The following is a 13,155-nucleotide window of genomic DNA, read 5'->3' as shown; positions in this document are numbered from 1 at the left end:
GTGAAGAATATGTATTAAGGTTATAACAACCGACAAGAATGCACTTTTATGTAGAAATCCATGATTAAATCGAGTCTTCCTGACTAGTGATTTAAATCATGAGTTAAATCAATTTGATTTAAATCAAATCCATCCTGATAATAAAACTAAACTGATCATTTAAACTAAGTGAAAAAAGACTCAACAGTATCAAGGGTGCAGCTGAAGTGTTATTAGAAACATGCAGAGATTTGTTCAAATTATTTGAAATCTTGCCAGCATTCCTTTATCTACTTTCATTCTGTATAGGCTTGGTGTTGAGGAGTTACTGTTTGTGGAGTTTGTAAGGGGAGGGGGAAGAGTAGCACCTGGAACCATAATTTTACATTTTTGTCAATGTCTAAATTAAAAAATGACTATATACTGACTGTAAACAATGCAAAAAATTGCATTCAGGTTGACTAAAACCAAAACTTTTGCACATGAAACTAAGAATCTAACACTAAGTCACAACAACCAGCACTCATATAATTCTTACCTACTTCCTTCATTCATTCAGCCCCCAATCAGGCAAAACATTTAAGCATGTGATTAACTTTAAGCAAGTGACTTCAATGGGACTACTCACATACCTAAAAGTTAAGTGTTGTGCTGACTCAGTAGAAAAGACTGCACAAGAAGTATTTTTCCAGGGTAAAATGGTTTTCCACCTTTTAAATCTCAATCCTTCTTGAGGAAGCAGAGCATTAAATGCAGAAGCAGGAGAAGTATAGATTTATGACTTCAGGTTTAAATCAAAGTTTACTTGTGAAAAGCCTGCTGGAAGAAATTTACCAGCCAATATTTATTTACAATAAAATAATATTTTTCCCTTCTCTCTTCCCAAGCTCTACACTCACAGCAGTTAACTACATTACTAAACATTTTAGGGAATAGAGGTAAGCTAAAAGCCGGTTACATACAAGTACGTGGCACCAAAAATATTTTTTTAAAAGCCCCGCAAGGAATATTGAAATGTTTAAACTTTATATTTATTTTCCAAAACTATCCTTGAATTCAAAACGAAGAGTACAGAAAACCTGAAGATCCATGAAATATTTGCTCTCACCTAAATTTGCCCTGAAGTCAGGTAATACATTGATTTGGAAATATATTTGTGACGTTGCACTTCATATGCTTTATGGAAATAAGCGTATAAATATGACATAAACTGGAATATGCTTTACGCTAAATACCCCTTGTATGGTATCATTAGAAAGCTTGTAATCTACTGAGTGTGTATTATTTCTATGTCTGGAGTTAGAAAAATAAGATATAAACTTGTATTACTGATGTAAACATATTAAGTGGAAGCCATTAAGGGTGCTCCAGAATGAATGAACTGTAAATGGATTTATTTACCTGCAAGCCTTCCTGTGTAGGACCCGGCCAGCCCACTCGTAATGAAGAATGAGGTCTCACAGGGACATGTGACCATGTCACCTGATACTGAAATCCATCTTAAATCTTGTATGTTTCCATTTAGAAGGAGGGGTGGAGGCAGGGGAGATGCAGTCAGTGCCTAGGGTTGGGGATGCTATCTCAAGGGTTGTCTGTCAGGAATTTACAGCTAAACAAAGGGCTGACCCCTCCCTTGAGGGCATAAGAAAGTGTGTCTCGAGGGAACTCCAGGAAAGGGGGGTAGGGTGGTGGGGGAGGTTTTTTGAAGAGGATGGGAAACTGTATAGGGAGGCCCATGTAAGGAAGAACCGAGGCCCTGGCCAACCCTATAAGCAGTTAGTTGTACCCAGCCAACACCAGGGGGAATTAGTGCTGGTAGCACACGATAGGCCCGTTGCTGGTCACTTGGGAGTACAGAGGACTTATGATAGGCTGAGGAGGAATTTCTACTGGCCAGGGATACCGAATGATGTGAGGGATTATTGTAGGACTTGTGCAGTGTGTCAAGAGAGGAAGAAACCGGTGAGATCCCAGAAGGCTCCGCTGAGTCCCTTGCCTATCATACAGGAGGCGTTCCAAAGGGTGGCAATGGACATAGTGGGTCCTATGCCACACCCCACTTGGAGGGGGAACAAAGCCCGTTGCCAACTCTGTCCACATATCATTCAAGGGACACCATCATAGGACCTAATCACATCAGCCACACCATCAGAGGCTCGTTCACCTGCACATCTATCAATGTGATATATGCCATCATGTGCCAGCAATGCCCCTCTGCTATGTACATTGGCCAAACCGGACAGTCTCTACGCAAAAGAATAAATGGACACAAATCAGACGTCAAGAATTATAACATTCAAAAACCAGTCGAAGAACACTACAACCTCCCTGGTCACTCAATTACAGACCTCAAAGTCGCAATATTCCAACAAAAAAACTTCAAAAACAGACTCCAGCGAGAAACTGCTGAACTGGAATTAATTTGCAAACTGGACACCATTAAATTAGGCTTGAATAAAGACTGGGAGTGGATGGATCATTACACAAAGTAAAACTATTTCTCCATGCTAATTTTTCCCCCTACTGTTACTCACACCTTCTTGTCAACTGTTGGAAATGGGCCATCCTGATTATCACTACAAAAGTTTTTTTTCTCCTGCTGATAATAGCCCACGTTAATTGATTAGTCTCGTTATAGCTGGTATGGCAACACTCATTTTTTCATGTTCTCTGTATATATATCTATATCTTCCTACTGTATTTTCCACTGCATGCATCCGATGAAGTGGGTTTTAGCCCACGAAAGCTTATGCCCAAATAAATTTGCTAGTCTCTAAGGTGCCACAAGTACTCCTCGTTCTTTTTAAGTACTGTATATCTTAGTGGTGGTGGATTTTGCCTCGGTATCCTGAGGCAATCGTGCTAACATAGAAGCTGAAACAGTGGCAAGAGCCCTGCTCACCATATTTAGCAGAGTGGGCTTCCGTAAGGAGATTTTGTCTGATCGGGGGGCAAATTTTATGTTGCAGTTGTTCAATAAGCTATGGAAGGTATGTGGAGTGAGACAGCTTAAGACGGCCCCCTACCATCCCCAGGCCAATGGGCTGGTGGAAAGGTTCAATAGGACCCTAAAATCCATGCTGGGGATATATGCCAAGAAAAGGTGCCAGAGTTGGGACGAGTTATTGCTATTCCTGCTGTATGCCTACAGGGAGGTACCCCAAGAGTCCACGGGATTGTCCCCATTTGACCTTCGGTATGGGAGGAAAGAGAGGGGACCTCTCTATCTCATTAGGGATACCTGGAAAGGATGCAACAAGGTGAGGCAAGAACCCATGACTGGATATGTTCAGGAGGGAGTTAAAGGACATGATGGAAATTGTCCAAAACAACCTCCAGAGCAGTCAGGCCAAGCAAAAGGCATGGTATGATAAAAACACTTGTAAACGCACTTTTGACATGGGTGATTTGGTAATGTTACTCAGTCCTGCGAAAAAGTTCAAAATGCAAAACTCCTGGGAGGGGCCCTTTGAAGTGGTGGAAGTGGCAAATGAGGAAACTTATAAAGTTATAAAGCCGCTTGATGATACTATGCCCTTACTAGTATATGTAAACAGACTCAAGGCCTATCACAGTAAAGTGGCCAGGGTAAACATGATCAGTTGTGTCGAAGGGGAAACTGAGGCATGCCCACTCACTGATTTGATGGCTGAATGCCAAAATGGGTCAACTCTGGAAAGGATGGAAATCTGTAGGGAGCTGACACCAGTTGAAAAGGGGGAAATGTTATCAATGCTGCAAAGGTACAGTGAGTATTTTCTAACAAACCAGGGAGGACACACTCGCTGTCCCATAGAATCCTCATGAAAGGCACACAGCCCCCCCATTCCAGGCCTTGCAGCACCACCAGCAAGATGAAGGAGCAAATTCATGCTGAGATACAAAGCATGTTGGACCTGGGGTGATTAAGGAATCTGACATTGCATGGGCTTCCCCTGTGGTCTTGGTCCCCAAAAGGGATGGCACTGTAAGATTTTGTGTAGACGATAGGAAACTCAATTCTGTCACTGTAACAGATGCATACCCCATGCCAAGAATCGATGACATGCTGGATATGCTGAGCCAAGCCAAGTACCTCAGTACCTTTGATCTAACTAAAGGTTACTGGCAGATACCTTTGGAGGGGGAGGCACAACAAACATCAGCTTTTATCACTGACATAGGGCTCTATGAATTTACGGTGCTACCTTTTGGTCTGGTAAATGCCGGTGCAACCTTCCAGAGACTGGTCAATAGAGTGTTAAATGGTTTGCAGAATTATGCTAGGGGGCATAAATAGATGGCTTTGCTGTATTCAGCAACACCTGGAGTGACCACAAGGAGCACCTGGGAGTTGTGCCATCAAAGCGCAAAGAAGCTGGGCTAACTGTGAAACCCTCTAAGTGCAAGATAAGGGACTTTGGCTGCCCCTATCTAGGACACTGGGTTGTGGGGGGGAGGGGAGGGGCGAAATATCCCCCAATCTTCTTAAGGTGGAAGCCATCATAAAATGGCCTGTACCCCAGACTAAAAGGCAAGTCCAATCCTTCATAAGCTTGGAAAACTATTACAGGAGGTTTGTGGAGGGGTTCAGTGACATTGTATCCCCAATCACAGACTTATGTAAAAAGCATCAACCTAATAAGGTAATTTTGTCAGAGGCGTGTCAGAAAGGTAAACGCACTCTTGTCTGCGGAGCCTGTGCTGGCCATCCCTGACTTTGATAAGACTTTTGAATTGTGTACGGATGCATCAGACACAGGGTTGGGTGCTGTGCTAATGCAGACAGGGGAGGGCAACAAGAAGCATCCCATTGCCTTCCTAAGCAAAAAGGTGTCCCCTGCTGAACAGAATTACTCTGTCATAGAAAAAGAGTGATTCTAACGGACCATTCAACCTTGGCATGGCTTAACCGAACTAAGGACATAAATATCCAAACTGCTACACTGGAGCCTGGTCCTGCAGGAATTTGACATGGAAATTATGCATATTAAAGGAAAAAGAGAACTGGATAGCAGATGCCCTGTCCAGGAAAGAGGAACTTTAGGTGTACTGCCTCCACCATGGACTCTAGTAATAAGTTCAGGAGGAGGGTGTGACGTTGCACTCCATATGCTTTATGGAAATATGCTTATGAATATGACACAACTGGATTATGCTTTGTGCTAAATACCTCTTGTATGGTATCATTAGAAAGCTTGTTATTTACTGAGTGTGTTCATCCTATTTGTTTGCATGTATTATTTCTATGTCTGGAGTTAGAAAAATAAGATATAAACTTGTATTACTGATGTAAACATATTAATGGTGCTTCAGAATCAATGAACTGTAAATGGGTTTATTTACCTGCAAGCCTTCCTGTGTAGGTGTGGGTCAGCCCACGGGTAATGAAGAACGAAGAACGAGGTCTTACAGGGACATGTCACCATGTCACCTGATACTGAAATCCATCTGAAATCTTGTACTTTTCCATTTAGAAGGAGGGTTGTGGTCCAAGCACAGACAAAAGATCCCCGCCTTGTACCAAAGCTATAAAAGGGGGCGGAGCAGGATAAAGGGGTGGCCAGTCATGAGAAAGCCCCTGCTTACCACCTAAGATGTCTGCTGGAACTAACAAGGACTGTACCAGGGGAAAGGATTGGGCCCAGACTAGGAAGAAGTCTAGTCTGTGAAAGAAGCTTATTGGAACATCCCTGAGGGTGAGATATTACCTGTAATCAGTTTCTTAATGTATTAGGCTTAGACTTGCATGTTTTTGCTTTATTTTGCTTGGTGACTTACTTTGTTCTGACTGTTATTACTTGAAACCACTTAAATCCTACTTTTTATACTTAATAAACTCACTTTTGTTTATTAATGAACCCAGAGTAAGTGATTAATACTTGGGGGAGCAAACAGCTGTGCATCTCTCTCTATCAGTGTTATAGAGGGTGGACAATTTATGAATTTACCCCGTATAAGCTTTATACAGAGTAAAACGGATTTATTTGGGGTTTGGATCCCATTGGGAATTGGGTGTCTGGGTGCTGGAGAGGTAACCTGCTGAGCTGTTTTTGGTTAAAGTCTGCAGCTTTGTGGGCATGGCCCAGACCCTGAGTCTGTGTTGCAGCCGACTAGCATGTCTGGCTCAACAAGGCAGGATTCTGGAGTCCCAAGCTGGCAGGGAAAACAGGCTCAGAGGTAATTTCAGCACATCAGGTGACAGTCCCAAGAGGATCCCTGTGACCGAACCCGTCACAATACTATACGGACTCCAAACCCACAAAGCAGCTTTTAATTAAAAAAAAAAAGAAAAAAGTTAATGTGAGCACAGGGCAATGTTTGAACAATAAACTATTTTTCACAAATAGCCTTAAAATACAAATAACTTTTCCACTTCTCTTATCTGCACCTACCCTTTGGGAGCCCAAAGCTGCACTTGGTTTCCTTACCTAATTATGTCCTAATTCGCAATTCTGCAAATACTTATGCATAACCTTAATTTATTCATCCAAGCAAAATTAAACAGTGTATAAGAGCTTGCGGGATGGAAGCAATAATCACTAAAGAAACCAAATTCAGTTTCAAGCTTACAATGGGTAGTTGTAAATAAGACAAGAGAGAACTGACTTGCTATTTAAACATTTGAAGACAGTTGAACTGATCAGTGGTAAAGGTAAACATGGGTATAAGAGTCTGCAGGATCTGGGCCTATGTTAAAAGAGAAAAAAAGATAGTTTGTTATTGTAAAGTTGCTAGTAAATGATAATCTGTTGGTATTTAGAGAATAAGAAAAAAGAAGTTTTGCAGAATTTAAAGTAGGACTTCCATGAACCTTGCAGATATAAAAAGCAGATTAAAATTTGATCCTCATCTCTACAATGTTCCTTGGACAGTTCTAAGTTACTGTACTTGGGAAAATTACATTTGCAGTGCAATTTATGAGGAATGCAAAAACACTAGCAACTTTGTATAATTAACATGTGGGGAAATGCAGATATTTTCATGCCCGGTACATATTTGCAAGGTCATGCCCTGTACATAATCGTAAAGTAATTACCAAACAAGTGTTTGAAGTAACAAGAGAAACAGGAAAGACAGGAAAGGCAACAGGAAAAATGCTGAACCTAGCCCACATTTAAAAAAAAAAAAAAAAAATCATGAAATATGGGGGGAGGGAGGGATAGCTCAGTGGTTTGAGCATTGGCCTGCTAAACCCAGGGTTGTGAGTTCAATCCTTGAGGGGACCACTTAGGGATCTGGGGCAAAATCAGTACTTGGTCCTGCTAGTGAAGGCAGAGGGCTCGACTCAATGACCTTTCAGTTCTATATCTCCATATATTATCATTGCAAGAATGTTTAATTGTAAATAGTACTATGTCTTATACAGGGCAGCTCACAAAAAGTTTAATATCTTTAAGCTTTCGTGACCCACAAGCCCTTCAAGGCTAAGTGGCAGAGAGCCCCCCTCCCCCCGCCATACTGTAATTCACATCAGGCCTGACACACTCATTTCCCCAGCACATTGTTGCCATAATATAGATCTAGGGCCCTACCAAATTCACTGCCATGAAAAATGCATCACGGACGTGAAATCTGGTCTTTTGTGTGCTTTTAACCTATACTATACAGATTTCACGGGGGGAGACCAGAGTTTCTCAAATTGGGGGTCCTGACCCAAAAGGGAGTTGCGGGGGGGGTCACAAGGTTATTTTAGGGGGGGCCACAGTATTGCCACCCTTACTTCTGCGCTGCCTTCAGAGCTGGGTGTCCGGAGAGCGGCGACTGATGGTCAGAGAGCAGAAGCTGTTGGCTGGGTGCCCAGCTCTGAAGGCGGCGCCCCGCCAGCAGCAGCACAGAAGTAAGGGTGGCAATACCATACCATGCCATCCTTAGTTCTGCACTGCTGCTGGCAGCGGTTCTGCCTTCAGAGCTGGGCTCCTGGCCAGCAGCTGCCACTCTCTAGCTGCCCAGCTCTGAAGGCAGTGCCGCTGCCAGCAACAGCACAGAAGTAAGGGTAGCAGTACACCCACAATAACCTTGCGTTCCCCATGCAACTCCTTTTTGGGTCAAGTCCCCTACAATTACAACACCGTGAAATTTCAGATCTAAATAGCTGAAATCATGAAATTTTACAATTTTTTAAATCCCATGACTGTGAAATTGACCAAACTGGACTGTGAATTTGGTAGGGCCAAATATATATATCAAAGGTGTCAGGGAAGGTGTCATGTGTGTACTGGTGACACACTAATCCTGAAAATCATTGTGTGATACATGTACAGGTTATATTCATTCATTCTCTCTATATCTATCTATCTATCTGACCAGCTTGGTTACAGGCAGAGGACAATGGAAGTTCATTTACATATAATGTAAACAAAGCCATCAAGCTAAATGAGCAAGGGAGAAGACCATTGAACCATCACAGCAGGGGACAGAATCTGCACCCCAGGAAGCCTTCCTGGTTCTTAATTATCAGAGGGGTAGCCTTGTTAGTCTGAATCTGTAAAAAGCAACAGAGGGTCCTGTGGCACCTTTAAGACTAACAGAAGTATTGGGAGCATAAGCTTTCGTGGGTAAGAACCTCACTTCTTCAGATGCAAGAAGATGGACTTTGAATAATACAAGAGGAGCAAAAAAGATATTTTAGTTACCCATCACTTAGGGGACACAGGGAACAGCACCTTGTGAGCATGTGAAAGTTGCATTCTCTTGGCCTGGAGATGCTGATAACTTGATGTGAGTAAGAAAACCGCTTAGGCAAAGATTGCTAAGATTAAGTTTTAGTGACTAGAAAATGTGTTGCGCATTGTTTTATTTGCAACCATATCTGTCTCTTTTTCTCTTGCTTATTACCAGTAAAGTCTCTCTTCTTTGTTAATAAACCTATTCTTGTTTTATTACAAAACCAGTACTGTGTATTAAAGTGAAGGGTGAGTTTTCAGCTAACCTACAGTCTGATGTGTGCATTCTCTCTTTGGAGGCACCAAACAATTTCTGAGAGTGTCCAGTGGGAGGGACTGGACACTGCAGGGAGACGTCTCTGGAGAAGTCCGGAACTGGGCTTCACTGATTGTTACCTGAAAGTTTACACTGGTACAGTCTTGATGAATTTGTTGGAAAGACAGACAGACTGGTGTGTCAGAGAACTGACGCACAGCTTAGCAGTGGCAAAGCTCTCATTCTTGCTAAGGCAGAGGTGTAACACAGTGGCTCACAGTTCTGGGTGTCCTGAGCAAGACAGGTTAGTGATCACTGGTATAGAATTGTAGGGTCCCATTTCCTTCAAAGTTCGTTATCTCCACAGAACTATATTTCATAAAACCATCACTTCTAAAAGATCTTACATCCCACTCAGGTGCAATCTTACTTATACTAAACTCAAGAAAGAGTAGAGTGGCATATGCCTACGTATAACTTAATGCACATGTGCTACCTTTCTGAGGGATCTGAAATCTATCGGCCACAGAAACAGAAGTACCAAGGTCACTCGCAAATCTGGATCTTGCATGTCAATGCAACACCAAAACTAGCACTATAGGCTGCACAGCTTTTAGATGTTTTACACTTGACTGCTGATGCAGTTAGACACTATATTAACTCACAGTAACTACTGTTCATTGAACCAAGCTAGAAAAATATTACAGTAAATGGAAAATAACACATATTCCTTCCCATCGGTACAAAAAGCCATGAGATAGCGTCCTTAAACAGGAAGGCAAAAACAGAACAGAATGCTGAAAAAATTCAGAAATGTGCATCAAACTTAAATATCATATTTTTCAGACGTTTAGAAAAGCTTTTCTCTCCAATACAGTGATAACACAACAGAAGGCTTACCAGGGGAGGGCAAAATATGGCCCGTGGGCCAGATCCGGCTCATCAGGGCTTTCAATCCGGCCCGTGGGATTGCCAGCCCCATGGCATAGCGGGGCTAAGGCAGGTTCCCTGCCTGCCCTGGCCCCGTTCTGTTCCCAGAAGCGGCCAGCACCACGTTCCTGCGGCCTTTGGGGGAGCAGGAGGCAGAGGGCAAGCCAGTGCCTGACATGCTGGCCACTTCCAGGAGTGGTGTGGGGCCAGGGCAGGCAGGGAGCCTGCCTTAACCCCACTGCGCGCCGCTGCCACCCCGGAGCCACTCAAGGTAAGCGGCGCCGGGCCAGAGCCCACACCCCTCCTGAACCCCACACCCTAACCCCCTGCCCTGAGCTCCCTGCTGAGCCCCTTCCTGCACTCCGCACCCCCTCCTGCCCCCCAACCCCCTGCCCTGAGCCCCGTCACACCCCGCACCCCAACCACTTGCCCTGAGCCCCTTCCTGCACCCCAACCCCCGCCCCAGCCCTACATTCATGGCCCTGCATGCAATTTCCCCACCCAGATGTGACCCTTGGGCCAAAAAGTTTGCCCACCCCTGGCTTAGACTGATTAGTTAATTTGCATGTCGACAAACAAAAGGTCCTGATTCACTCAATACACCAGTGCTACTTGCTTTGTGGCTTTAAGATGGAACAGGTAGTTAATACATGTTACGTTTTTATCTTCTTTTAAAGTACTTTTAAATCATGTGTACGCACTTTCCTACATACTCCACATTTTTCAATCCTGCCCTCATCCAAGCAAACTTGTTCCACCTGTCCACCCAGTGGAGATGTTTTCACTTGCACTTTCATGATAACACAAGCCACAGCTTGGAGCTTGTTCTGCCTCAGCCATCAAGGTTATTGTCTTCATTCTAGTGACAGGCCTCTCAACTTTCCACCCCATGTTTACTCTAGAGGTGTGTTACTGTTCAAGGATAATAGGTTTGTTACTGTATGAAAATGGTAGGTTTGTTCACCCTGGGTAGTGGTACTTACCACATGAAAAGGTATTTTCTTATGCAAGTGCAGGGGGCAGATGGAGGATTATTTAACAGATAGGCAGCAGGGCCAAGGAGGTATTTACCAAGTGAGAGTGGAAATGACAGGGTGAGGGGTATTTATCATATGAAGATGGAGGAGCAGGGAACTAATCATTCAGTGGAGGTGTGAAATAGATACTTACTGTATGAAAGGAAAGTGGCAGAGGGGGCATGGCCACGGTGCATGCAAGAGTCGGTAGTTATGGGGTATTTATTGTATGAAACTGTGTGCTGGCAGGAGGGCCAAGGGAGTATATAACCCAGATGCTGAAGTCTTTACACTACAGTATGAAGCTTAGGCACAGCGGCAACTACACTGGTGGTGGGCTTTATGTCAATGTTGTTCCCCTGGGTAAGGGCTGGAAGGTATTTACCCCTGTGGGGGTATTTACCAAATGAGGAAAGAAAGGGGACGTTTACCCTCAATGGGGTTATTTCTAAATGAAGGAGTGTATCAAGGGACCGCTACTGGACTGAGGCAAGGAATATTCACGTACGTGGGCAGCGGCGGGGGTCGGGGGTATTTTCCGGATGAAGGCAGGCAGTGTGTGTGTGGGGGGGGGGTATTTGCCGGCGGGCGGTATTTACTGGATGAAGGTGGGAGGAAGGCAGGCAGGCAGTGGAGGGTATTTACCAGAGGAAGGGCGGGGGGATTTGCGGAAGGAAGACAGGCGGGCAGGCAGGCGGAGGGGAGGGGAGGGGAGGGGAGGGGGGTATTTAGCGGAGGGAGGCAGGCAGGCAGTGGAGGGTATTTACCAGAGAAAGGACGGGGGGGGGGGATTTGCGGAAGGAAGACAGGCAGGCAGGCAGGCAGGCAGGCGGCGGGGGGGGGTATTTAGCGGAGGGAGGCAGGCAGGCAGTGGAGGGTATTTATCAGAGGAAGGGGGGATTTGCGGAAGACAGGCCGGCGGGGGGGGTGGGGTATTTACCGGATGAAGGTGGTCTTGCCCGTGCTGTACTGCCCCACCAGCAGCACCATGGGCTTGTTGTCGAAGTCGGCCTCCTCCAGCGTGGGCGAGTGGAAGTCCTGGAAGCGGTAATAGTCCTCGAGCGGCTGCAGCCGCCGCGCGTACAGCTCCTTCAGCCCCCCGGTCACCGTCTGCACCGCGTCGCCGCCGCCGGCCCGCTCCCGCCCGCCTGCCTGCTTCCCCATCCAGCTGAACATCCCGACCCCGCCGCCCGCTACGCGCAGCGCTGCACAGACTGACTCACTGGCGGCCGGCAGCGCCCCTCCTCCTTGGGCACGGCCCGAGCACCGCCCCCGGGGCGGGGAGCCAGCCCGGCCTTGCCCAACCCTCTCGCTCTCCGGCGGGTCTGCGCACCGCTGGGAAAAGCCGGACTGACCCTCGGCCTGGGGATTTTGGGGGCCAGGTTCCCTAGTGTCCCATCAACACCGATCAAGTGGAGTCACCGCTGCCTCCTCCCCGCAAGTTCCGAGAGCACGAAGCCGCACGCAACCCCAGAGCCGCACCGGCGTCCCCTGGGGCCTGCATCCTGCTGAGTCCAGCCCCTAATGCCCCCCAATCCCCTGTCCATGCTAAAAAATTGTGGGCCTGGACTCTCTCCTGGCACGCAGCCACCGCAGACATTGAGATCTGACACATGAACCCTGCCAGACTCATCAGATTTAGGACCTTAGTCCCAAATTCTGTGGCACGAATGGACAAATCTAGACGATCCTACTGCGGAAAAAAAAAGCCTAGACCCCAATCCATCCCTGCAGGAGTTCTACCAATATCCACAGCCAGCACCTGGATCCACATGGATCTCGCAAATTTTGGCCCAAGCCCCAAATTATACAATCTGAATAGAAAACAAACATAGCCTCTCCTTCTTCACTGGAATAATCTGGATTGTGATGCACTTTAGCCCAATAATACTATAAAAACACGTATCTGGTACCCAGATTGTGGTTGATTTTGCCAATTCTTTATCCTCATTTCCCCCAATTCTACATCTGAATAGAGAAAAACTGCACCAGCTTTTAGCCGGACACTGTTGAAACTGGCAGAGCAACACCTCAAAAACATTCAGCACACTCATCTCTTCATACCAAACTTCTACCAGTTAAATAGAGAAGAAGGGCAGCTGGCTCTACTTGTAGAAATCCAGACCTCTGTGCATCTCTCCTCAATAGGTGGGTAAAGACACACACACACCTACCTAGAAATTGCCAGCTCCTACCAGGTTTTGATCCCAAATAAACGACACATGTTGCCACTCCTACTTGACCAGAAAAACTTCAGACTTCGGCACAATCCAGTGCAAAAGCAACACAGATCTGGTACCTGGGTCTCACCAGTGTTATTCCTTGACTT

The 13,155-nt window shown here is 45.5% G+C and overlaps 1 protein-coding gene across 1 annotated transcript in view; it reads right to left on the bottom strand.

The window, feature by feature from the left end:
• Positions 1 to 12,002, bottom strand: part of EHD4 (EH domain containing 4) — a 66,833-nt gene extending 54,831 nt beyond the window's left edge. Inside the window, exon 1 of the mRNA XM_026651465.2 lies at positions 11,767 to 12,002. Coding sequence (XP_026507250.1) covers positions 11,767 to 12,002 — 236 coding nt within the window. The remainder of the gene's footprint in view (positions 1 to 11,766) is intronic.
• Positions 12,003 to 13,155: the final 1,153 nt, after the last annotated feature.

Source organism: Terrapene carolina, unplaced genomic scaffold, assembly GCF_002925995.2.
Source record: "Terrapene carolina triunguis isolate 2854851 unplaced genomic scaffold, T_m_triunguis-2.0 Scaffold96, whole genome shotgun sequence".
Lineage (NCBI taxonomy): Eukaryota > Metazoa > Chordata > Testudines > Emydidae > Terrapene > Terrapene triunguis.
The sequence above is the reverse complement of the archived record's forward strand: the minus strand, read 5'-3'. Positions and strand labels throughout refer to the sequence as shown.